Source organism: Pelodiscus sinensis, chromosome 7 (genome assembly GCF_052426305.1).
Source record: "Pelodiscus sinensis isolate ZL-2025 chromosome 7, ASM5242630v1, whole genome shotgun sequence".
Taxonomy (NCBI): Eukaryota; Metazoa; Chordata; order Testudines; family Trionychidae; genus Pelodiscus; species Pelodiscus sinensis.
Window position 1 is genome coordinate 32,784,676 of NC_143058.1, and position 24,335 is coordinate 32,809,010.

General features: G+C 41.7%; 1 protein-coding gene across 4 annotated transcripts in view; it reads left to right on the forward strand.

Moving 5' to 3' along the window:
- The window catches only part of GPD2 (glycerol-3-phosphate dehydrogenase 2), a 135,398-nt gene that overhangs the window by 12,659 nt on the left and 98,404 nt on the right, over positions 1-24,335 (forward strand). For 3 of the 4 annotated variants that reach the window (XM_075933429.2, XM_075933427.2, XM_006125658.5), the window contains one exon: positions 16,420-16,529. In XM_075933429.2, the coding sequence (XP_075789544.2) occupies positions 16,428-16,529 (102 nt within the window). In that variant the 5' untranslated portion in view covers positions 16,420-16,427. Of the gene's footprint in view, positions 1-14,824; positions 14,844-16,419; positions 16,530-24,335 lie in introns of those variants that run through there. The other variant, XM_089779729.1, reaches the window with a different exon arrangement.

A 24,335-nucleotide genomic window follows, 5' to 3' on the forward strand; every position in this document is an offset into this window, starting at 1 on the left:
CTGTAAGACCAGTCAGTGTTAGGCTCAGTTTTTGAAACTATGTGTGCTAATATGGGTCTGATTCCAAAAGATATTGAACACTTGCAAGTCCCACTGTATTGGATGGGAGCTGCAGGTGCTCATCAGCTTTACAGATGAGGAACTAATTTAGAAAATTGGAAGCCTCCCTTGACTTGCCTAAACAATTGCTTATTGTGCAGTTACTGAAAGGGTGGTGTTTGGCTGTGCAGATCTGTGCGCAGTTTTGTAATAAATAGGATCATTTTTATATCTCTAAACTTCCTCCTACTAAAGAGTTTATTTGGCTGAAGCTCAAGGATAAATGTCAAGAACATAGTAAATAGTGTAGATAAAAAATTACAAATAACCTGAGATTTTTACTTAAATGAGTTTTTAAAAATTTAAATCCAATACTGCTTTATTAAAAACTATTTAAAATTAAATGACAGCTATCTTAAGGCCTAAATGTCTTATAATATTAAAATTTAAATTAAATGCAAAAATAATGTAATAGTACATATTTGCTGCTAAGTTTTAAAGAGTCAAACCACTGATCTCATGGCAGTCACTTTTGCAAGTGGAACTGGAGTATGAAGTGTAGGTTAAGAGTAGGTGTTAAGGTAGGTTAGATAAATGTCCATCAGGGATGGTCTAGACAGTATTTGGTCCTGCCATGGGGGCAGGGGACTGGACTCGATGACCTCTCGAAGTCCCTTCCAGTCCTAGTATTCTATGAAGTGCTAAACCAGCTTTTGACAGCAATTGCAGAGACTTGTCTTTTCAGTTTATTCAACTAGTTCAGTTCACTGACTCATTGATTCAAGTTAAGACCCCTCCCACTCCCAAAAGTAGAGAATCTTGTTTTCATTTTCTAATCTATGAATAAAAACAAGGTGCACAATGAAATATACTGATTCTAAAATCTTGAAGGACATTATCACTAGAAAGAAACATTTGGATTGACTAACTACAAATAATAGTCCCTTTGTTCAATTCCAGATGAGATCTTACCATTCTGGGCAGAGTGGGACAGTTGCCTCTTGTGACCTAGTCTGTTTCTAATAGGATAGATAGTGATCTTCTGGTTGGCTGCAGGTAGATTCTGTGACTGCTATTCATTGCCCAAATAGCCATGACACAAGGAGAAATCCAGGATGCTGCAGGCTGATAGTTATGGGGAGGAGTATTACAGAGGAAGCACCTTAATTTGTGTTGTATTTAGGTGTAACTGTTTGCTTGTTATCATGATGTGGATTTGAGAGATGCTTTGCTTTATACAGAAAGTCAGAGCAGATTACTATCATGGCTTCTCTCGCCATTTAAATGACCAGTCTTTTGAAAGGTAATAAATGGTGATATTATGCTAGTAGATTATTTTTAACTCCCCTTTTTACTTGCTGGGCATTTCCTTCATAGGTATGATTTGGAAAAACACCATTAATGTATAGAGTTACATTTGAGTCATGATAATAGTTTAACTTCTTTTAGATTAGATTAAAACAGTCATAGGTTGACTGTCTCATTCCTGTTTTATCTGCCATCACAGCTGGTGCTATAACTTGCAGTCTCATTAGGTGAAAGATTGCATAGGCAGGGAGCCTGGGTTAGTAAGTGTGAGAGAGGTTGCATTGCCTATGCCTGCTCATTCTGACATCAGCCTGGAACTTTAAATTCACTAGAACATTTTTTTTAAATGAAATGAAAACCACTTTAATAACTGTGCTTTTTAATATTATTAAAGACAGTAATGATTATTAATATAAACTGAGACAGTCTCCATGGATTGTGTCTATTTTTGCATAATCTCTTTGGGTGACTCATGCTTTATATGTTGATTTTTAAAATGGAGTGCTAGGCAACCACATTCAATGGTAATGGTCTCCTACAGTACTTCAGTACAAAACATCACAGACTGGATTACTTTTCTTAATGTAATGTGTTTTACATCTCAAACACTGTCTGATTCAGTGCACATGGTATTGCACACGGTATTTCACACACAATGCCAAGCTTTATGTTTTTATCCATCTGTTAGCCTGAAGTCTGTGGACCTTTACTAAAGTAGAGTTATCTTTGATCTTATTTTCCGAAGAGCAAGTGCTCTGACTACTAAGCAATTTAAACATAAGGATTGAAGTCCTTGCATCCTGTTAGTTGTGGATGTGACCTCAGATTATCTCACTTCCTAAGATAAAAAACGTTGTATAATGGTATCAACCACTGAACTCATTTAGAGTTACTGGAAACTTAATTACTGTTTTAAGAGTAGAATTTTACTTCGAAAAGTGTCCCCAGCTGCCAGTCACTTCAAAGGGTGCTTCTTAAATCAGGACAGAGTTTGTCCCTTGTAGACAAGAATTTATTTATTAAATAAAGGAAGATGGAAGATAGGTGAAACAGAAGAAAGAGACCAAGTTCAAGAGGCTGGCTTTGGCCTGGTCTACACTGGAAGTTTAGGTTGAACTTAGCCACATTAGGTAATTTTTTTCTAAACTAGTTCACATCATTGAGCCTGTTCTGTCCATTTTAAGGTCCTTTAAAGTAGATTTCTGTACTCTTGCTTTCATGATAAGTAATTGCTAAATTTGACCTTACATGGTCGACTTTGTAGTAGTGCAGACACAGCTCTTTGAAAGTCAATGTTCTTGGAGTCCAGGAGATATTCCGCAGTGCCCTGCTGTCACTGCTCTGGCATGACTTTCAACTCCACTGCTCTCCTGGTGACAATCCTGGGAAAATCTGAATTTAATTTCCTGTGTGGCCAGGATTTAATTTCCTGTGCGGCCAGTATGCTATCAGAGGCAGCAGCGCAGGATGGCAGCATCCCCTTGTCCACAGGGTGTCTGAGCTCCTCCCAGACAAAGGCTTCTCAGCGGGATGGCAGACAGGGGCCTGCCGTGGACATAGCCTGGGCCTGCCACAGACAGAGACTGCTTTGCGGCAGCCTCCTCTGGCCCTTTTTCCCCTACTGCTGCCTGTGATAGAAACAGTAAGGGGTGGGCAGCAGCACCATGGAACTGGACTGGAGGTAGCCATGTCCAGAGGATCGAATGCCAGTAGCAGTTGCTCAACTCAAAATGCTTTGCAGAAGTGTATGCTTATGGCCTCCCAAGATTTGTCCTTGTTCCAGTGGACCCTGGATATGCTCTGGACATACTCCAGCAGTAAGTGCACTATGCTTAATATCATTATTATCATGCTTTGAGACTTGATGGGATCTGTGATGGGTTCCATGCTATTTCACCGCCTTATTTTTGGAAGTTAAATGTTAAAAAATATATATTCAGGTTATTTAACATACAGAGTAAATTTATATTTCCCTTTTATGTTCATTTGTTTTGTTTTTTATTTCCTTGTAAATGTTAGAATGGAAAAAAAAAATCTACCAGTAGTGGTAAGAGTGAATTATTGTTCCTGTGGATTTTTATTGATACTAAACTAATTCCCTCAACAAAATGCTTTACATTCTGCATGTTTTGCTTAACCCTTTGGGTGACAGATTGAACTGCATTTACCATAAATACAAATTACAGTACTAACCATAGGCTGGCTCCTAAAAATTTCAGTGCTCCTCAGTTATTCTTTAAGCCGCATCCAAACCCTGTAAAAGTCAATGGAAACACTGCCATTAGCTTCACTGGACTTTGGATCAAGGGTCTAGAAATGAGGGTGGTTTTGTTGTACAGGTATAATTTGAATTTGCACAAGAGATAAAGAACAAGACTCTTAGTTGTGGTTTATGATTTCAAGATTGTAGTCAAAGTACAGCACTCCAATTTCCTGCTCATGCTATTAACAGTTTGAAGTATTTGGGAAATATCAGAATAATCCTTTATGACTTTATGCAAATTTTTCAATGTATTCCTTGTATAACTGGTTTATAGGTGAAGTCCTTTAAAATCAATACAAATAAACTGCTTGTGCTGGCAATAACTTTAACTATCTCAGACTTGGAGAAGAATCAAATCTTCTCTCAACTTGAAATAGAAGTCTTTTTTAGTGTTCTATGTGCTAGAAAAGAGTACAATACTTCATATATCATCTATCAGATGGTTCTTTGTGGTACATACTTTATTTCTATGATTTCAACTAACTCTTATCTAATGCTTATTGGGCCATCTGTCCCATCTGTGCCCACAGTAGCCCTTACTTCAGAACATTGTTTTCTGTGTCTGTATGCACCCCAAAGGTAGATCGCTCTGCTTTCAGTTAGCATTTATAGGGCATTGTTCGTTCCTTTTGGTCAATGACAGAGCATTATGCTAGATCCTAGTTTAAGCAGTTCCTATTCCTGTTTTTCACACGTGCGCACACACACGCACGCGTCTTCTCTGTTATAAAAATTGCTTCCCCCTTCCCCTTTCATATGTTGCGGTGATCCTGAGGTAACAAAAAAAACAAACCTCCCACAGTGAAGATGAGGCACTTTTGTTTTAACTGTAAGATAAAGTCTGGGGTCCTCTCCAGGTTGCAGGTATAAGGTTGACCTCTGTGTATATACCTCACAGCAAATCAAGTGCCTGATCTTCAATATGCCCTTTATCTCATGAGAACTCATGCATGTTAATTACCGCAAGAGTTTTTTTTTATTTTAAGCAGCATTTTTAGCTCTGAAGACAAGCCCCATACATGGCTATTTAAGTAGCTGGTCTTCTGTATTCTCTTCCTTGAAGTATTACTTATAAATTGTTAATCTGTTCTGTGATTTAGGAATGATGATGCAAGTGTTTTTTAAGTAAACATGAAAATTAAAAGGTCCTTTCTTGGCAGCCTAGTTTGAGTTACCTTTATTATATCCTTAAGAAGTATACATACTATACAAAGCACAAAATGTCTCACTAGTTGTTCCTACAGCGCTGTTTTTTCAACAGTTTTCATTTGCAATCCCTCAAACTTAGAATGGAGGTGCAGATCCTTTTGGAAACCTTGGGCATAGCCTGAGTATTTCCAGAGGTCAGGGACAACGGGTCGAAACCCACTGTTCTATAGTAAGTAAAAAAAAAAAAAAAAAAAACCCCATAATTTGGATGTCTGTGTCATTCTACATATAATGTATATCTGCAGTAATTAAGTTGGGATGTATTGGGTGAAAAGGCTTCATAGCATTTGAAGGTGTCTGATAATGTATTCAGTGCAACAGCCTCTGAAAACTTACATCAATGACAATTTGTAGCAATGGGCACAGTTTACCTGGGAACACCAAGTGTTCAGGACAATTATGCTCAGTTATGATGCAGGTATGTCAGGGCAACTGCACTGATGTCATTGCACATTTTTATTATTTTTGTACCAGTTTAACTACAAGTTTCACTAGTATGAGCCAAGAAGAGAAAAATAATTAGTGCAAAGAATTGTGATATAATAGATAACACTGTACTGATTTGCTGTCCATGAGGTATAAAAAATGTCATCTGTGATTTTAAAATAAATATCTTTTGATAAGGGGTTTTGGTGGGATTTACTTCTACTGTGATCTTTATTTTCAAGGTCCTTCACAGCTGCATACCAAGGAAAAATGGGTTATTTGAGTATAACTGATGGTGGAATTTGACTTAAAGGGCTTACTGTACGACGAGGAAAATACATTATTAGCATTTAAAACAATCCTCTTGCCAAATACATACAAAGCTTTTAGTTGTTTAGTTATGGAGCAAGGTGGATGAGGTATTGAATAGTAGTCTAATATATACAGAAGAATGTTTGTATGTTTGTGCCCTAATAACTTGGACGCTATAAGAGCTACCGCAATCAAACTTTGCATGGGCTAACCTTTCTTCCAGGAGAAGGTTTTAAGGTACTGTGGGAGGGTGTGACGGGGGCCTCACTCCCCCGCACTAGCTCTGCTGGTGGCAATGCATTCCCAGGCCGCTGCTGTTCTGGGCCTGTGGCGCTTTCCATCCCTGATGGAAAAGGGCGCTGATGGTTAAAACTGGCTCTAGGCCAGACACAAGGTGAGGGGAGAGAGGAGGAGGAAAGAGGAGCGGAGTCGGCTCTTTTGCACGCTGCCACCCCCCTTTCTCACCACCTCCCTAACTGCCGGCCTGTGCCCCACACAGACAGCGCCCTGCTCCTTCCCACCCCTCACCCGCCACTTAGACAGCACATGAGAGAACCTTTCATCTAGGAGAAGGTTTTAAGGTACTTTTCGACCCGATCATGGTCCCACCCTGCCCCCCGTGGCACCAGCATGTAGCCTCCCGGGTCTTGCCCCCTCCCGCCCACGAGGTTACATAACCAATCCTTTTCCCCCTCTCCCACCCCCACCCCCCGCTGGCACGCAGTGCCCCCACCCCCATGCGCACAATGGCTCGGCCACCCACCCTTCCCCCTGCAGCCCTGGGTGTGAGCTGGGGCACCCCTCCTATGTGTAACTTCCCCTCCACCTAGGGTCGCTCCCCACCTGCAGAAACCAAAACCAAAGCCGGCCAGCCTTTCTGCTTAGCTCGCTGGGCTAAATAAGCCCAAATCCTTCAGACTTTCCTTGTAGGTCAGGTGCTCCAGCCCCCTAATCATTCTGGTTGCCCAGCGCTGGAACTTCTCCAGTGCGTCCACATCCTTTTTTTATACTGGGGGGGCCCAGAACTGGACACTGTACTCCAGATGTGGCCTCACCAGAGCCAAATAAAGGGAAATAATCACTTCTCTAGATCTGCTGGCAATGCTCCTCCTAACGCAACCTAATATGTCATTAGCCTTCTTGGCTACAAGGGCACACTGTTGACTCATATCCAGCTTCTCATCCACTGTAATCCTCAGTGGATCCTCAGGTCCTTTTCTGCTGAACTGCTACTTAGCCAGTCGGTCCCCAGCCTGTAACAGTGCTTGGGATTCTTCTGTCCCTGCACTTGTCCTTGTTGAACCTTATCAGATTTCTTTTGAACTAATCATCCAATTTATCTAGGTCACTCTGAATTCTATTTCTACTCTCCAATGTATCTACCTCTCCTCCTAGCTTAGTGTAAAATTTACTGAGGGTGCAATCCATCCCCTCATCCAGGTCATTAATCAAGATGTTGAACAAAATTGGCCATAGAACTGATCCTTAGGGCACTCCGCTTGAAAGTGACTGCTAGCCAGTCATCGAGCTACCCGTTGTGCCCAACAATGTAGCCAGCTTTCTAACCACCTTGTTGTCCATTTCCTTAACTTGCTAGCAAGAATATTGTGGAGACCGTATCAAAAGCTTGGCTAAATTCAAGGTGTATATCATGTCCACCACCTTCCCCCTGTCCACAGAGCCAGTTACTTCATCATAGAAGCTAATCAGATTAGTCAGGCATTATTTGCCGTTGGTGAATCTATGCTGACTAACACCAACAAAAAATTGACTTTGCCACTGCCACCTGAAATGCAACCCCCACCTTTTCCATTATTTTTAATGGGAAAATTACCCCATATAGCATGTTTTCACTTACCACGAACATTTTCAGAAACGCATCTATAGTGTTAAATGAGGAATTACTGTATTAGATATTTCCTATATAATAAAGCAATACTGTGGATCTCAGCTGATGCACAAAGGATTGTTTGAAGGAAATGTGCTAGTCAGTTGTATAAAATGAATAAGAAAGTTATTTCTGTCAACATAGAAAAAATGGATTTTTTTTAAATACTGGGGAACCATTCGTTAAAATGGCCGAATAGAATGTGCTTCTTTTAGATTATGGATCTCATGTTTAGAAATAGCAGATGAATAATATAAAGGGTAAAGTTGCCTTGGAAACCACTTTTTTAATTTGACTATCATGTAGATGTGGAAAATCAGCATTAAGATTTTTGTCAGCATTTTCGTTTGTGTTCCACTTCAGATTTCTCTACCTTCAATTCTGTTAAATAAAAATCATGTGCAGTAGTATGTCAGTTTAAATATGTGGACAATCTTTGTTTCAAAATGGTCTTGATAAAGATCACATTTTCTTATTCTGCATGATGCCTGCTTGAAGGCGAGGTTCCATTTTTTTAGCATACAGTTAAAAACTAACATGAACTTTTTAAATAGCTTTTGTTCTCAACATCACAACAATTCCAGTTTAAACAAACAAAGGCTGTTTGGAGTTCACTGATATGTTAGAAGGAACATTATAAAAAGGCCATACATAAGACTATGTTTTCATAGTTAAAACTACTGAATTCTAGTGGACTAATATTCTCAAGTTTTATCTTTTACATTTGTGAAAAGTGGACTCTTTGTTTAGATAGTATATGTAAATGTCTGACATCCGTTCCATTTAACTTTGGTTTCCAAACCACTTTTCTCTTTCACTATATATCTTTGTAAACAGCAGTGTGCTTTTAGCTTGCTGAAAACAACGGGCATTGGGGATGCTAAGTACTTTGTTAGGGTGATGCTGGTAGATGGAGGGCGACTGTTGTTTATTTTGGACTGTAGCACTGAGCTATGTTCCTCAATTAAATGATTGATTCTTGATGTACTTGAAACTGGTTGAGAATTTGAAAGTGGAAGATAGCTTGGGTGAAAGTGATCATGAAATCATAGAGTTCACAATTCTAAGGAAGGGTAGAAGGGAGAACAGCAAAATAGAGACAGTGGATTTCAGGAAGGCGGATTTTGGTAAGCTCAGTGAACTGATAGGTAAGGTCCCATGGGAATCAAGACTGAGGGGGAAAAACAACTGAGGAGAGTTGGCAGTTTTTCAAAGGGACATTGTTAAGGGCCCAAAAGCAAACTATTCCACTGCATTGGAAAGATAGAAAATATGGCAAAAGACTACCTTGGCTTAACCACGAGATCTTGCATGATCTAAAAGTAAAAAAGGAGTCATATAAAAAATGGAAAGTAGGACAAATTACAAAGGATGAATTTAGGCAAACAACACAGGAATGCAGGTGCAAGATTAGAAACCAAAGGCACAAAATGAGCTCAAACTAGCTACAGAAATAAAGGGAAACAAGAAGACTTTTTATAAATACATTAGAAGCAAAAGGAAGACCAAGGACAAGGTAGGCCCACTGGTCAGTGAGGAGGGAGAAACAGTAACAGGAAACTTGGAAATGGCGGAGATGCTTAATAACTTCTTTGTTTCGGTCTTCACCGAGAAGTCTGATGAAAGAATGGCTAACGTAGTGAATGCTAGTGGGAAGGGGGTAGGTTAGAAAATTTTTTAAAAAAAAGTTAGAAATCACCTAGAAAAGTTAGATGCCTGCAAATCACCAGGGCCTGATGAAGTGCATCCTAGACTACTCAAGGAGCTGATAGAGGAAGTATCTGAGCCTCTAGCTATCATCTTTGGAAAATCATGGGAGACAGGAGAGATTCCAGAAGACTGGAAAAGGGCAAATATTTCCCTTTTTATAAATGGGCATTATAAGAACAACCCAGGAAACTACAGAGCAGTTAGTTTAACTTCTGTGACAGGGAAGATAATGGAGCAAGTAATTAAGGAAATCATCTGTAAACACTTGGAAGGTGGCAAGGTGATAGGTAACAGCCAGCATGGATTTGTAAAGAACAAATCATGTCAAACCAATCTGATAGCTTTCTTTGATACCATAGCGAGTCTTGTGGATAAGGGAGAAGCGGTGGATGTGATATACCTAGACTTTAGTAAGGTGTTTGATATGGTCTTGCATGATATTCTTATCAATAAACTAGGCAAATAAAACTTAGATAGGGCTACTATAAGGTGGGTGCATAATTGGCTGGATAATCGTACTCCGAGAGTAGTTATTAATGGTTCACAATCCTGCTGGAAAGATATACAAAGTGGGGTTCCTCGGGGTCTGTTTTGGGACCGTCTCTCTTCAATATCTTCATCAACAATTTAGATATTGGCATAGAAAGTATGCTTATTAAGTTTGTGGATGATACCAGGCTGGGAGGGGTTGCGACTGCTCTGGAGGATAGGGTCATAATTCAAAATGATCTGGACAAATTGGAGAAATAGTCTGAGGTAAACCGGATAAAGTTTAATAAAGACAAATGCAAAGTACTCCACTTAGGGTATGTGTACACTTGCAGCCTAATTTGAATTAGGGCTGCAAATGTAGGCATTCGAAGTTGCAAATCAAGCCCAGGATTTAAATATCCCGTGCTTGATTTGCATCTTCCCGGCTAGGTGCCATTTTTTGAAATTGACAATCCCGGAATAACTGCAGTGAAACGGGCGTTTGAAATAAAGCCCTAGTTCAAAATACCTGTTGTTCCTCCTGCAATGAGGTTTAATAGGTATTTTGAATTAGGCTGCAAGTGTAGACATACCCTTAGGAAGGAACAATAAGTTTCACACATACAGACTGGGAAGTGACTATCTAGGAAGGACTACGGCAGGAAGGGATCTAGGGGTTATAGTGGAGCACAAGCTAAATATGAGTCAGCAGTGTGATGCTGTTGCAAAAAAAGCAGACATGATTCTGGAATGCATTAACAGGTGTGTTGTGAACAAGACACAAGAAGTCATTCTTCCGCTCTACTCTGCATTGGTTAGGCCTCAGTTGGAGTATTGTGTCCAGTTTGGGCACCGCATTTCAAGAAAGATGCGGAGAAATTGGAGAGGGTCCAGAGAAGAGTAACAAGAATGATTGAAGGTCTAGAGAACAGGACCTATGAAGGAAGTCTGAAAGAATTGGGTTTGTTTAGTTTAGAAAAGAGAAGATTGAGGGGGGACATGATAGCCATTTTCAGGTATCTAAAAGGGTGTCACAAGGAGGAGGGAGAAAAAGTGTTCTTCCTGGCCTCTGAGGAGAGAACAAGAAGCAATGCACTTAAACTGCAGCAAAGGAGGTTTAGGTTGGTCATTAGGAAAAAGTTCCTAACTGTCAGGGTAGTCAAAAACTGAAATAAATTGCTCAGGAGGTTGTGGACTCCCCATCTCTGGAGATAGTTAAGAGTAGGTTAGATAACTGTCTATCAGGCATGGTGTAGACAGTATTTGGTTCTGCCACGAGGGCAGGTGACTGGACTCGATGATCTCTCGAGGTCCTTTCCAGTCCTAGTATTCTCATTTTCTCACTCACACTCACACACTCACACTCACACTCACACTCACGGAAAAAATACAGGTTTCATGGTTTAGAAATATAAACGATATAAAACAGCATGAGGAATTGCTTCTGTTTATTTTCTTTATGGCCAATTAATTCTCAGATAATGTAGGTTGTTTTTTGTCTTGTATTGGAAAATGCTAATTTGTTCTTTATTTTTAATTCACTTGAATTCTGGAACATATTGTGTTCCCAGAACAAGCATTTACAAGTTGGAGGTTCATTATGTTTTCTGAAGTGCACTCCTGCTGTATAAGGTATGTGAAACTACTTCCAGATGAATATGGAATTTACTAGTTTACAAACCGAATGCTTAATCCAGCTATGGATAAACTTTACAGTAGGTGTAGTGATACATAGAGTGCTGTGGAGAATTTAGATGTGGTAAATGTATAATCATTACCACTTTCTTTTGTGATTCCTTAAATATTAAGAGAGATGCTGATGATGACAATATAATTTTTCTAGTTGATTTCCTTAGTTCTTTTTGAGTATTGATCATTTTGCATATGTTCATCATTTCTTTCTCTTTTCATCATAACATTCCCAAATTTCTGCACTTCTCTGCAGTACAGGCAGTCCCCGGGTTACGTACAAGATAGGGACTGTAGGTTTGTTCTTAAGTTGAATTTGTACGTAAGTCAGAACTGGTACATATTGTACCCCAGGTGGCCCCGATTCAGCCGCTGCTGAAACTGACCAGCGGCTGACTACAGGAAGCCCGAGGCAGAGCTGCTTTGCCCCGGGCTTCCTGGAATCAGCCGCTGATCAGTTTCAGCAGCAGCTGACTTGGGGACACCTGGGGTAGAGCAGCTGGGGTGCTGCCAGGTTGGTCCCCGCAGTGCCGAGGTGCGGCGCTGCAGGGACGAACCCCGCAGCGCCCCAGCTGCTCTGTCCCAGGCATCCAGATTCAGCCACTGTTGAAACCGACACGCCTGGGGCAGAGCAGCCGGAGTGCTGCTGGGTTGGTCTGGTAGCGCCGACCCTTGGCGCGGCGGGACCAACCTGGCAGCACGCCAGCTACTCTACCCCAGGCGTCGGCGAGAAAAGCCTGGTCTTCTGGGGGGGGCGGGGTGCACTAGCTCCGCCCCCCCAGCAGATCAGAGAGACGCGGAGCGGCTTTTCTCGCCGTGGAGTACGCGGGCGGCGGGACCGCGGCGCATCTCGGCGGTCCTGCCGCCTGCGGCCTCCGTGGCGAGAAAAGCTGCTCCGGGCCCCCTGGTCTGCTGGGGGGGAGGGGGAGGCGCTAGCTCCACGTCTCCCTGGTCTGCTGGGGGGAAGCGCCCCCCGCGCTGCCGGAGGCGGCGACAGTGGGGGAGGCACCCCGCACTAGCTGCGCCCCTCCCCGTTTGTAACTAGGGGTCTGACTTACGTCGGATTGACGTAACCCGGGGACTTACTGTAGTCACATTTTGAAACAGCTATGAAAATAAGATATTAGGTTTATAATGGGTATTCTTGCTGACTTTACAAAAACCGTGACGGGAATAGTAAATCAAGTAAGGTGGTGTGTCTGCTAGTGGAGACAATTGTATTGCAGTAAAACACAAGAAAGGATTTCAAGGACTTCTTTTGTTTAATTGGATAGTTCAGATTGGAGAAAATGAGGTGATTTGAATGTGGAACAGAATCTTTTTGAGGTTTCTGGCTTCAAGATTTCAGCAAGTTTTTGAGGTATTTATATTATTTATCTGGATTCATCTATTGCATCTATCTTCATAGCATCAAGGATATTTCATAGCATCAAGGATATTTCTTTTACTGTTTTCTGTGCCTCCTCTCCTGCACTGTGGTGAAACAGAAAGCTAGATCTGTTCTTTACATAGCTCCATTGAGGAAGTGCATGTGAATTTAGTGAAAGAACAAGAGGTAGACTAACTGCACTAGGTTGGCAACATCGCTGATGGAAGTTTTAAAAAGCAAATCTGCTGCTTGTCTGTACATCGCTATATGAGAAGTCATTTATTTCCAGGCTGTGGTTCAGGAAATTATTAATCTGTAAAATCAGGGCACATGCTTTGGTATGTGTTTGAACACAGATGAACTTGCTGATTTACTTTTCCTCTTGCTTGTGCCACAAGTATGTTGTAAAGCTCATTCATAAACCTTATAGGCAGAATCTGTTCAGATGAAGTAATGTACCTGAGTCATTCAGGAATATTTTGCTTGTTTTTTTTATTTTTCATCCTTTCAGGGATGGATCTAATAACTTATCCATTTGCTTTTTTTCACACTGACAATGTTATGAGCTAGACTGTTACTAATGGATTCATGTAATATAGAGATGATGCTTTGTTAGAGGTTTATTTATCTCTGATGTGTAAAAACTCTTATGGAATCTATGAAGATGTCTTCATGGCAAGGCTTAGAGTACATATTTAGTGTTTTTTCCTAGCTTTGAGTAGAGTGGTGTTTTTAACTCCAGTAGCTTGGCCCATCAAGGGGTAGAGGCTATGTTGAAGTTAGTACAATTTATCAGTTGTGAAGATGACTCTTCTGTAGTATGAATGCAGACTAGCTCTGCTTGTGGGAAGGCATTGGAGGAGTACCATCACTCATTTCCTACCATGTACCCAGAAAGGACAGATAAGCTCTCCCACAATTCACTGCAAAAGAATTCATATTCAAACTAGCCTACCTCAAAGTAATTTGAGTACAGATACCCTCTTGAGTTTACTTGGCTAAGAAAATCTAACTTGTAGGTATGTGTCTAGAACTGGATTAAAATATCACGGACTTTGACAGCAGTGTCCAAATTGGACTCCCAGATTATTGAGACTGAAGCTCTGAGCAGTGCTCTGAAGGTTTTTTGAAACCCTTTCAAGAGCATTTTTGGAAAATTTTCTTTGGGCTGTCTGCTGCCTAACCCTTCCCTCTGGTCTTTTAAGTAGAAAGAAGTGTCCCTATGTTTTTCATCGAAACATTTTCCATATTGTTTTATCCCAAATGTATAATGAAATTATCCTGCTATTGTTGAAATGGGGTCAGGGAAACAAACTACAAATAATTTGACGTGCACTTAGTAAATAATTTGAAACAAGGTGTTTTTTAAAAGAGTCTAATGATTTTGAGTGCCTTAGTTTTTCAGATGCCCAACCTTAAAAAGGCCTGATTTTCAGTAAGTGCTTTTATAGGGACCCAACCTGTACAATGAAATTAAACTTCTACAGATATGCATGCTGCAGAGGAACCTTGTTGATGACTTGTTGATGACTTTTCTTCCGAACTCCTGGGTGTCCAATCCATATAGGCCCACCTTAGAGGGCAACAATCAAATACATTTCTTTTTTGTTTCTAATCTTAGCTTTGCTGTTTCTCTTTACGTTTCTTTGTACTGTTGAGAGAATGATATTCTCGTTCATACTATATATCCAGATGTTTGATATAATTGGAACATGCTTGTTTAAAAATGGCTTTCTGACCTTGTGTCCTCAGTTTAATATATCAAACTGATCTATTTGAATTAGGAGTGATGGTGATTTGGAACAGAGTGATTTTATTCAACATGTCTTTAAAACATCTGTATGGTGTCCTTCCATACTGTTGGAGAGACTGGAGTGCTTTCATCTAGCAGATAGGAAATAATCAAGTATATAGAGTTGTACATTATTTTTGGATGTTTAGTCTAATATTTATAGGATTATACGAATCACGCTCTTCTGTCACTCGGGATTATTTCTTGCAGGTGCTTGACAATAAATTTCTACATTATTAAAGCAGTAACATATACTTAATTTAAGAGAACAGGCATTGAGATCATAATATCTATAGTACTATATCTTTTTTTCTTTCTCTAACTAGATTTTCTGCCATTCACTGTGCTCTACCCTACTTCCTAAAAGGTCAGAAAATTGTGATTTCATGCAGTGCTTTAAACTTTTTACTATTCCAAATCTCACCATGGAGTCAGTTCTCTTTAATGTGAGGGTCATGGACAAAAGCCACTTTCCTATCCAAACAATTTTGAATAACTTCTAGCTACTGTTTTAGTCTCACTTGTAAGGAAGTTGAGTATCAGGTAATTGACTAATTGAATAGTCAATGCAAAATACATTGACTATTCGATTATCGATAGGGTGCCTCTCCCTTTGAAGTGTAGCAACAGCCAACAGCTGTTGCTACACTTGAAAGGCAAAAACACCATGTGGAGCTCGGGGTCAACTGGGGAGTACCCAGCTGAGACCGGGCTCCACGCGGTGCTGCCACTTTGAAATGCCACGCGCATCCCGATGCTGGGCTCTCCCATGGCATTTCAAAACAGCTACGCTGCGCAGAGCCCGGTTAGCTGCGGAGTCCCCAGCTGATCCTGGGCTCCACGTGCTGCTGCTGCTGCTGCTTTAAAACACCATGTGCAGCCTGGGGACATCCCAGCTGTCCCTGGGCTGCACGCAGATTTTGAAAGCGGCAGCGCTGTGTGCAGCCTGGGGTCTGGCCCCAGACTTCAAGCGTCGCTGCTGCTTTGAAGTACCCTCTCTTCTCCCCTCCCCCCCTTGCCTCTATCTGATAGTCCTGGCTCGTGCCAGCTCTTGGACCACTGTGGCTCTGCCTTTTAAATGTAGTAAGAGCCAGAGCCGCAGTGGGGTAGCTCTGGGACCCACAGAGGCTGCTTTGTGGCAGCCTCCCTTACTCTTCTTCCCCACTGCTGCTGCCTCTTTCAGATACAGATGCAGCAAGGAGGGGAGGGGGAGCGAGTAGTCGAGTACTTGACTCAACTACTTGCTTACATCCCTAAGCTAGAGTCCTAGGAAGAGGACACCTTCCTCATTCCCTGCCAGAGTCTGGAGAGACCATTAATTTGTGATAACCTATAGCCAAGGAGGTTCCCTGGCCCTGCACTCCCTATCCCTCATTTGCATCCCAGTGACAGATTAGAGTGTAGTCTTATTGGACAAGTGGGGTTGTAAGAAGAACCTGGACAATGGTGAAGGATAGCTAGCTAGTGGTGGTCTTTGACCTCCCTTCCTCAAAAGGGCCAGCTTATTTGCAAAGAGTCTAATTGTGGGCTGGAATTCACCTGTCATTAGTGGTAGGAAGTTTTAGCTGTGCTTGAGATTCTATGGCAAAAGCAGCTGCTTCTGCATAGAAGTATTTACTTTCAGCTGAGATAAGCATTATGTCTTTATATTAGTGAGGGTGTTTAAATATTCTCTCGCTACACTTTCTTCACTCACTCACTCACTCATTCTCTCCCTCTCCCTCTCCCCTTCCCCCTCCTCTCAAGGATTTTTGCATTCATCTTCTTTCTGTCTGAGGAATATTACAAGCAAAATGATTCATTTAATACAGTATATTGTTACTCCCAAACTTTACACGATTACAGCACCAATTGTAGTTAAAATAAGTGCTTTGTTCTACATGGTCTGAACTCTAACATGGATGAGCATGTTAATTTTACTTTTTTTTTCTTTTTTTTTATAGAGTAAAAAATGGCATTTCGTAAGATAGTAAAAGGAACGGCTCTCATTGGAGGAGGTGCGATAGCAACAGTTTTTGGACTCTCTCAATTGTCTGAGTATAGAAACAAACACGTAAGTATTAATTATGATTTCTGATAAAATACGAAACTTAAAATCTGCTTATGTGTATGTTAGGTTTATATTAATAGTTTTGTTTGGATATGAATGCCAAGGGCCTCTCAGCTTGAATTTGTTCAAACTAAATTAGAGTACTGCATTAATGATGTTTCATTGCTGTAGATCTTTGAATAGTAAAAAAACCCATGAATATTAGTCTTGTAACTATTTTAAAATTGATGTTTTAAATCTTCCCGTAAAAATGTTTTTGAAAATTGCTTGTCTACTATTGAGTTAGGGTGGGGATACGTTTTTCTTTACCAGTAAAGGTAACATATTAGAGTAGGGCCACTGTTTTCAAATTCAAGCTTCTCTACATACATCCTGATGCCCACTAAAGGTTCCTTCGTGCACTCTAACATAGTACTGCTTAAAACAGTACTGTGTTAAAATGTATCAGCAGGGTCTACATGGAACAATTAATGTGTAACTCATTAATGCACTTCAGAAATGATACTCCTGTAAAGTGAGTTACCTAACATGTATAGATGAGCCCTGAGATGTGAAGCAATCATGTAAGCAATTGATAAAGTGGTTTGATTTTCATAGGATGCTAATACTTATCAGGATCATAACGAGAGCCAAGTTTTTTTGGGGGGGCAGAGAAATTCCACTAGGGAAAAATGGATTTTTGCCCTCAAAGTTAACATATTTTAATTCTCTTCATTTTGAAACATTTTGTTTTCCAGTTTTGTCAGTAACAAACAATACAAAACATTTGATTTTTGAGTCTACTGGAACATTTTGCTGGATTCAAAACAGTTTTTTGAGTTTAGAAGAAAATTTGTTTTTTATTTAAATTAAATTTTATAAATAAAATATTTTCCTGCTTGGAAGAAAAACCAGACCAAAAATCCATTATTCACTTAGCTCTAATTGTATCATGTTAATTACACACCTGGATTTTTATGAGCTTCAGGGGGTAGCTGAGTTAGTCTGTTACAGAAAAAATCAACAAATGGGCTGGTAGCACTTTATAAACTAACAAAACATGTAGATGGTATCATGAACTTTCGTGGGCACAGCCCATTTCTTCAGATGACCGGAGTTATAAGTAGGGGATATGAAAACTCGAAATAAATAGGAGAAGGGAAGGGGGGGGGGTAGAGAAAGATGCTCTGTCACCCACCCCTCCCTTCCTGTTTACTGGAAAACGGGTCTCTGCCTAGTGAAGGGGAGTGGTGTTCTCTTCCTCCTTTGGAGAGCTCTGGCTAGGTGTGTGTGTGTGTGTGTGTGTGTGTGTGTGTGTTTTCCTGTGGGGTGCTCCTGCCTTCACCTCTCTGCAACATCTACCATTCTTGTTCTACTACTGCTTCTGCTACACATGCTTCTTCCCTGACTTATCTCAGTGTGCTGCTGTCCCCAGCACTGTCTCTTGAGTGACTGGCTTAAGGACGTTGCTGGCTGTGCCTCCCATCTTCTAGTCCTTGGGGGAGGAGGGTCACTGCTCTCCTAATCTCAGACAAGAGCATGCTTCTCCAGTAGAAGTGCAGGCTATGTCTTCACCAATAGACAAGATTCTAACACCCATTATCCAGTAAACAGGAAGGGGGGTGGGAGACAGAACATCTTTCTCTAATCCCCCCTCCCCTTCTCTTCTCCTATTTATTTTGAATTTTCATATCCTCTTTTCATAACTCCGGTCATCTGAAGGAGTGGGCTATGCACACGAAAGCTCATGATACCATCTACATGTTTTGTTAATCTATAAAGTGCTACCAGACCATTTGTTGTTTTTTTTTCTGGATTTTTATGAATTTGATGTCCCACAATTCAGAGAAATGCTCCCTTCTCATCAGTACTAGAAACCATCTACAAATTATTATTTTTTTTTTCTTGGATGGATGTAAAACTTTGTTGGGAGGAGTTGCCCTAATAGCCAAATAAAACATTAGCTTTTGACCTGATCTCTAAAGCTACTGCCCATTGTAGGTTCACCCTAAAAACTTATCTGAAAAATTCTAGCATTTATATAGGCAAGAAGTCTGGCCAGTGAACAACATATAATTTTCCATGTGTAGTAAGTTGCACATATGCTCTGTGATAGCTGTAATTTTTAAAGCTTTAAAAACCCAATGAAGGGCAGCAGGTGGGACATAACTGGAGGGATTGACACAATGGAGAACAGCTCATTTACACTGTTGACATATCTAAGCTATGAGCATATCCCCCAGCACAACTGTCCTCTCTTTAATAATGCCTGCCAATCAAATATATGCTAGGGCAAAGGATCTTCCCATCTACAAGAGCCAGGAAAGGATGTTGCCCCAAGATGCATACTAATTGGCTACACATTGTAGTAAGTCTGTGGCTTTTTTAAAAACAGAATTTGTCACACAATCAGACAGAGAAACTAAATTAATATTCATATGGATTTCCTCTGATCTGTAAGCATGTTCTCATTTACTCTGTGGCAAGTTGCACCTCAGTGCGGTGGCAAAGTCAGTGGATTCTGTGGCCCTCTGGTGCCACAAACTGAAATGTTGGCTGCAGCCAGCATCAAGCTGAACATGGGCAACTTGAGGTCTTCATTATGTAAACAAATAACGCAACCAGTACAGCAGTTCTTGTTAATTTTGATACAAAATCTAATGAATTTTACATTGTCTCTCACATTCAGGTATTTCAGATTTTTGCACTGAAATCACATAGCTGCAACATAGAAATTACCAGGTGGAAAGTAGAGGTTTTGGCATCTGGGTTGGGGAGATTTGGGAAGTTGAGAGGGAAAGCTGGGAATTGTTGAATGAGCACATTAGCTGCCTGTTTCTGCTAAATTGATGAGCAGTGATAGTTCATTTTGGCACACTCTTCTTTTTCAAGCCATCATTGTATATGCATTGATTTTTTTTGCAGCAAAAGGCAGATTAATCACATGGCTTAACTCATGAATATGGAGCTGTTTTGTAATAATTCCTGAATATTGATCATCATTAGGATATTTCCTGCATGAATATATTTAGTTTTAATAGTGGGCTGTGAGGAAAAAGAGGGTATACCCTGCAAACACTTGAGGGTTGTTACAGGACAAGTGGGAGAGCCATTAGCGCAGAGGATACCTGCTCAGCTTCCTGTACAGCCTACCAAATTTGCTTGGACAACCAGGGCCAAAAGCCAAGGAACTGAGAGATTAAAAACTCTTTCTGTAGAGAGAAGTTGTCGGGGAGCTCTTCAGACTGAGGCAGGCAACTGCTGGGATTTCTGAAGCAGCTGGGACTGACTGGGTTACTGTCAACAGATGGGGAGCCTATACCTGTAAACTGTTTTAAAATCTGTTTCCCCTGCATCTGATGATTTTTCCCACTGTTAGTGTTCTGAGAATAAAGTCTTAATTCTGTCTGGTCATTGTCTTCATCACTGGTGGGAGGATGGCTGGTGCTGAACACCACTGTAGCCACTGATCGGGATAGGTGATCGTCTAGGCCTGTGATCACCAACCAGTCGCTCACGGAGTCATAGTCAGTTGATTGTGAGGTGTCCCCAGCCCGCCCACCCCCAACGAGGAGCCCATGCTGGCACTACAACCTCCCACAAAAATGGAGCTAGCTTTGGCTTCCTGCGGCGGGGGGAAAGTCCCATGGCTGGCTGCCAGATCCGGTTTCTCAGGAAGCACATGCTGCTCCTCCCCTCTCCACAACAGTGGGCATGCTTCCTGAGACGTGGGCACTGGCACACTGCCGCAGGGCCCACCCCCCACTCCACAGGAAGGCAGGCAGCACAGGGAAGGAAGGGAAGACAAGACAGCGCACGCTCCTCCCTACTCACAACAACGTGTGTGCTTTCTTGTCTTCCCTTCCTTCCCGGTGCTCCTGAGAACCAGGGGGGTAGTATTTAATACAGCGGTGCAGGATCCAGAGCATCTGGATTTTTTTTTTTTTTAAAGGAGTCGCACGTGCTTCATCCAGCGCTACCCACAGATTCTGCCCCAGAGATCCTCGCCCCTGGAGACTCCCAGGTACCGGCCAAGCTGCCCCTTTCCCCTCCCCCTGGCCAGACCCCCACCAGTACCCTCCCCCCTGCCACTTGGCTGGACCTCCATCAGCACCCTGTTCCCTTGCCAGACACGATCTAGCACCCTGCTTCTGCCCAGACCCCCACCAGCACCCTGGTCACTGACCAGACCTCCAGTTTGCTCCTGTGCCCTATTTTCCACCCAAATTTTGCACCCGTATCCCAATCACTGGCAGCCCTGTCCTGCACACTGGATCCCTCATTTTTGGCCTCACCTCAGAGTGTAGAAGGGCCTACAAAATCCACTAACCCTGGAGTCCCAGAAAAGTTCATCTGACCCAAGGCTTTGAATCTCCTACCTACCCTCTCCCCAGGGGGCTGGAGTGCCAGGGGAGTGAGGTGTCTCAATTAGGACTCTCTCAGTGAGGCTTGGGTTTTTTTTTTTTTTTTTTTTTGAAGGGGTGTGTTTTTACATCTCACTTGTGTGGTGCCCAACTGATTTTTTTTTGTGGGTCGATGGCCCAAAACAGGCTCCCCATCCCTCCCATAAACAAAGACAATGATGAAAGGTTTTGTGTTGGACATAATTTATTTAAAAATTAAGCCTGGCCAACAAGTCCCTAATTGGGGCCAATCCCCCATCTAGTTGCAGCATCATAACACTCTCCTGTACTCCGCACAGACCCAAACCCTGAGCCCATCGTACATCTGAACCCCTTGCCCTGAGCCCTCACATCCCCAAACTTCTGCAAACCCCCATATCCCGAGTCTTGATCCACAACACTCCTGCACCACCCACACACTGCAAACCAGTGCCCTGAGCCCATCGTACTCCCTCTCCCTTGCCCTGAGCCCCTCATACACCGTAACCCAACTCCCCACATCCAAAGCCTGCAGCTTGCTGAGCACCCCAACCCTACACCTGAGCCCCAAATTCTCCAGCCTGGAGCCCCCTCCCAGAAGCAGCATCCCCTTCTCCACCTCCTCCTGCACCCAAATTCCCCTCCAGAGCTTGCACCTCTCACCCCTTCCCCCACCCAAATCTTTCATTCCCACCTCAAATCCTGCATCTCCTGTCTCAACCCAGTGAGAGTGAGCAAGGGCTGGGGACAGCAAATGATGGAGAGGAGGGGAATGGAGAGGGTGGAGCCTTGAAGTTGGGGGGGGGGGGGAGGGAGGATCTGGGGAACGGATGGGGGTATATCTTGGCTTGCCCTGACATTTAGAAAATGATCTTGGGTGTAAAAAGGTTGGAGACCACTGCTCTAGGCCTTGTAGCCTAGTTTGAGAGTTGGAGAACTGCAGAATTCCACTGTAGGAGAGGGAGATGCATGACTCCTGACACTTGAGGGGGTGTACTCAGAGATCAGAATGGAGGCAGTGGTACAGCTAACCCTGTAGCAGTGACACTAACCATATGAAAAGGAGTGACATATTATTTTGTGGTAAGTAGTGAAGATACTGACCGGATTGTCCTTCCTTGTGGCTGGTTCACTCTGTTTTTCTCATGCCTTCATGGTAACATTTCCTTCCTTTAACAGATGTCTGCCGTTTTGGCCAAAACCCTTGAGTTGTACCAGGGACCCCTTAAGTTTCTACAGTTTTGAGTTAAAGAGCAAAACTATATATGTATGGGTTGTAAGCGACTCGCATCCTCTGAGCCGGTACAGAAATTGTGTGTAATTCCCAACATGCTATCAGGGAATGTGAATCTGGATGGGGATAATAGGATGAATATTTCACTTTGAAAAGGATTTTTTTTCAAAATCTTTCTTTTACCAAATGATAGCCATGGGTTTGATGCTGTAAATCTATCTAGTGATAACACAGGGCAAATTATTATCAGAAATGCTTACTTTAGGATTATAGAACACTTTAGAACTTGAAGATTTAATACAGACTGCCAAACTAAATTTGTTCTCCGAAAGAATGTAATCAGAACTGTTCAAGGAACGCTTTCCTGAGAAATTGTAGATATAAGCGGTAATCACTTATTTCAATAAACACACTTGTTTTTTGCCACACTAATCACATTATTGCAGATGGGATGCCTGTATGCCTCTTTCCTTCAGTCTCCCATTTAATTGACAGTAAGATGAATCACTATCTATCAATTTCAAGTATGCCAGGCATCATGTTCTTTGTATGCTAATATGGTATCTGTTTAGGACTGTACCAAAGGATCTATTCTTTCACCTGGGTATAGCTATAGAAATACTCAGCTACACACACTAGCTCCCTCTTTGAACCTGGAGTCTTGTTTTTCTGGTAATATTATGTCCAGCTCAACATGTTGAAATTGCCACAACTCTTTACTGAAGGGATGGTGATAATTATCTTTTAAAAACCTGTTAAAAGTTTTTACGTTGTCTGTTGCTCAGAACTAATTTAATGACGGGAAATTTTTGAATTAAAAAAACCAAACTTACATGCAGTGCAGATACATGAACATAAATAGTAGTAGATAGCTAGAAATTGATGCATTTCTGGTTCATTCAACCATCTATACCATTTGGTTCATTTGTCATTAAATACTTTCTGATCACTATTATCTGGCTTACGCATGATATAATTTAAGAAATAATTGAAATTCAGTTTTAAAGATTCTTTGTAGTTTTACAGAATTAAAAGTATACTGAATATATAAATATAAAACAATGGTATGCCCACATCTTGAATATTGCATACAGATGTGGTCGCCTCATCTCAAAAAGATATATTGGCTTTGGAAAAGGTTCAGAAAAGGGCAACAAAAATATTTAGGGGTTTGGAATGGGTCCTATATGAAGAGAGATTAAAAAGACTTGGACTTTTCAGCTTAGAAAAGAGGAGACTAAAGGGGGATATGATAGAGGTCTATAAAATCATGATTGGTATGGAAAAAGTGAAAAAAGGAAAAATTATTTACTTATTCCCACAATAAAAGAACTATGGATCACTAAATGAAATTAATAGGCAACAGATTTAAAACAAACAAAAGGAAGTTTTTCTTCACTCAGTGCACAGTCAACCTGTGGAACTCCTTGCCAGAGGATGCGGTAAAGGCTAGAACTTTAACAGGGTTCAAAAAAGAGCTAGGAACTTACAGGTCACCTCTTGTATGTTGAGCTAAAGTGCAAAGTTAGCATATATATTTGGGACCTTTCATCTAGTGTTGATGACCTAAAGCACAAAGTCCATATATGTTTGTGACCTTTAGCATAGATCAAGGAAATGTTGAAGATGGCTAGCAGTGTTTTTTATACTTTTTTTTCTCATGACCCAGTTGAAGAAAATTGTTGATACCCACAACTCAACATAATTTGACTAAAGTGTGAACTCTGGGATGGGGCTGAGGATGAGAACTTCAGCTTTGGAGGTGGGCAGGGGTAGGGCAGGAGGTGCTTACTTTAAGTGGCTCCCAGTCAGCAATGCAGTAGGGGTATTAAGGCAGGCTTCCTTCCTGTCCTAGTACTGCAGACCATACTGCATCTCAGAAGCAGCCAGCAGCAGGTTCTTGCCAGTGGGAGTGCAGACTGGTGCTCAGAGCAGGAGCAGTACGTGCGTTCTTCTGCTCTCAGCCTTCACCTATGAGCCGGGCCTGCTGCTGGCCACTTCTGAGGTGCAGTACAGTCTGCAGTGTCAGAACAGCCAAGAAGCCTGCCTTAGACCCTCACTGATCACCCTGTCGCAACGAGACCCAGTGCCTGACATTCCGCAACCTAGTAGTGGGTTGCAACCCATAGTTTGAAAACCACTGTCGTAGGCAGCTACCTAAGTTCATGTCCTTTTTTCAATCTAACAGGTATACCATGACTGGGAAAGAACCTA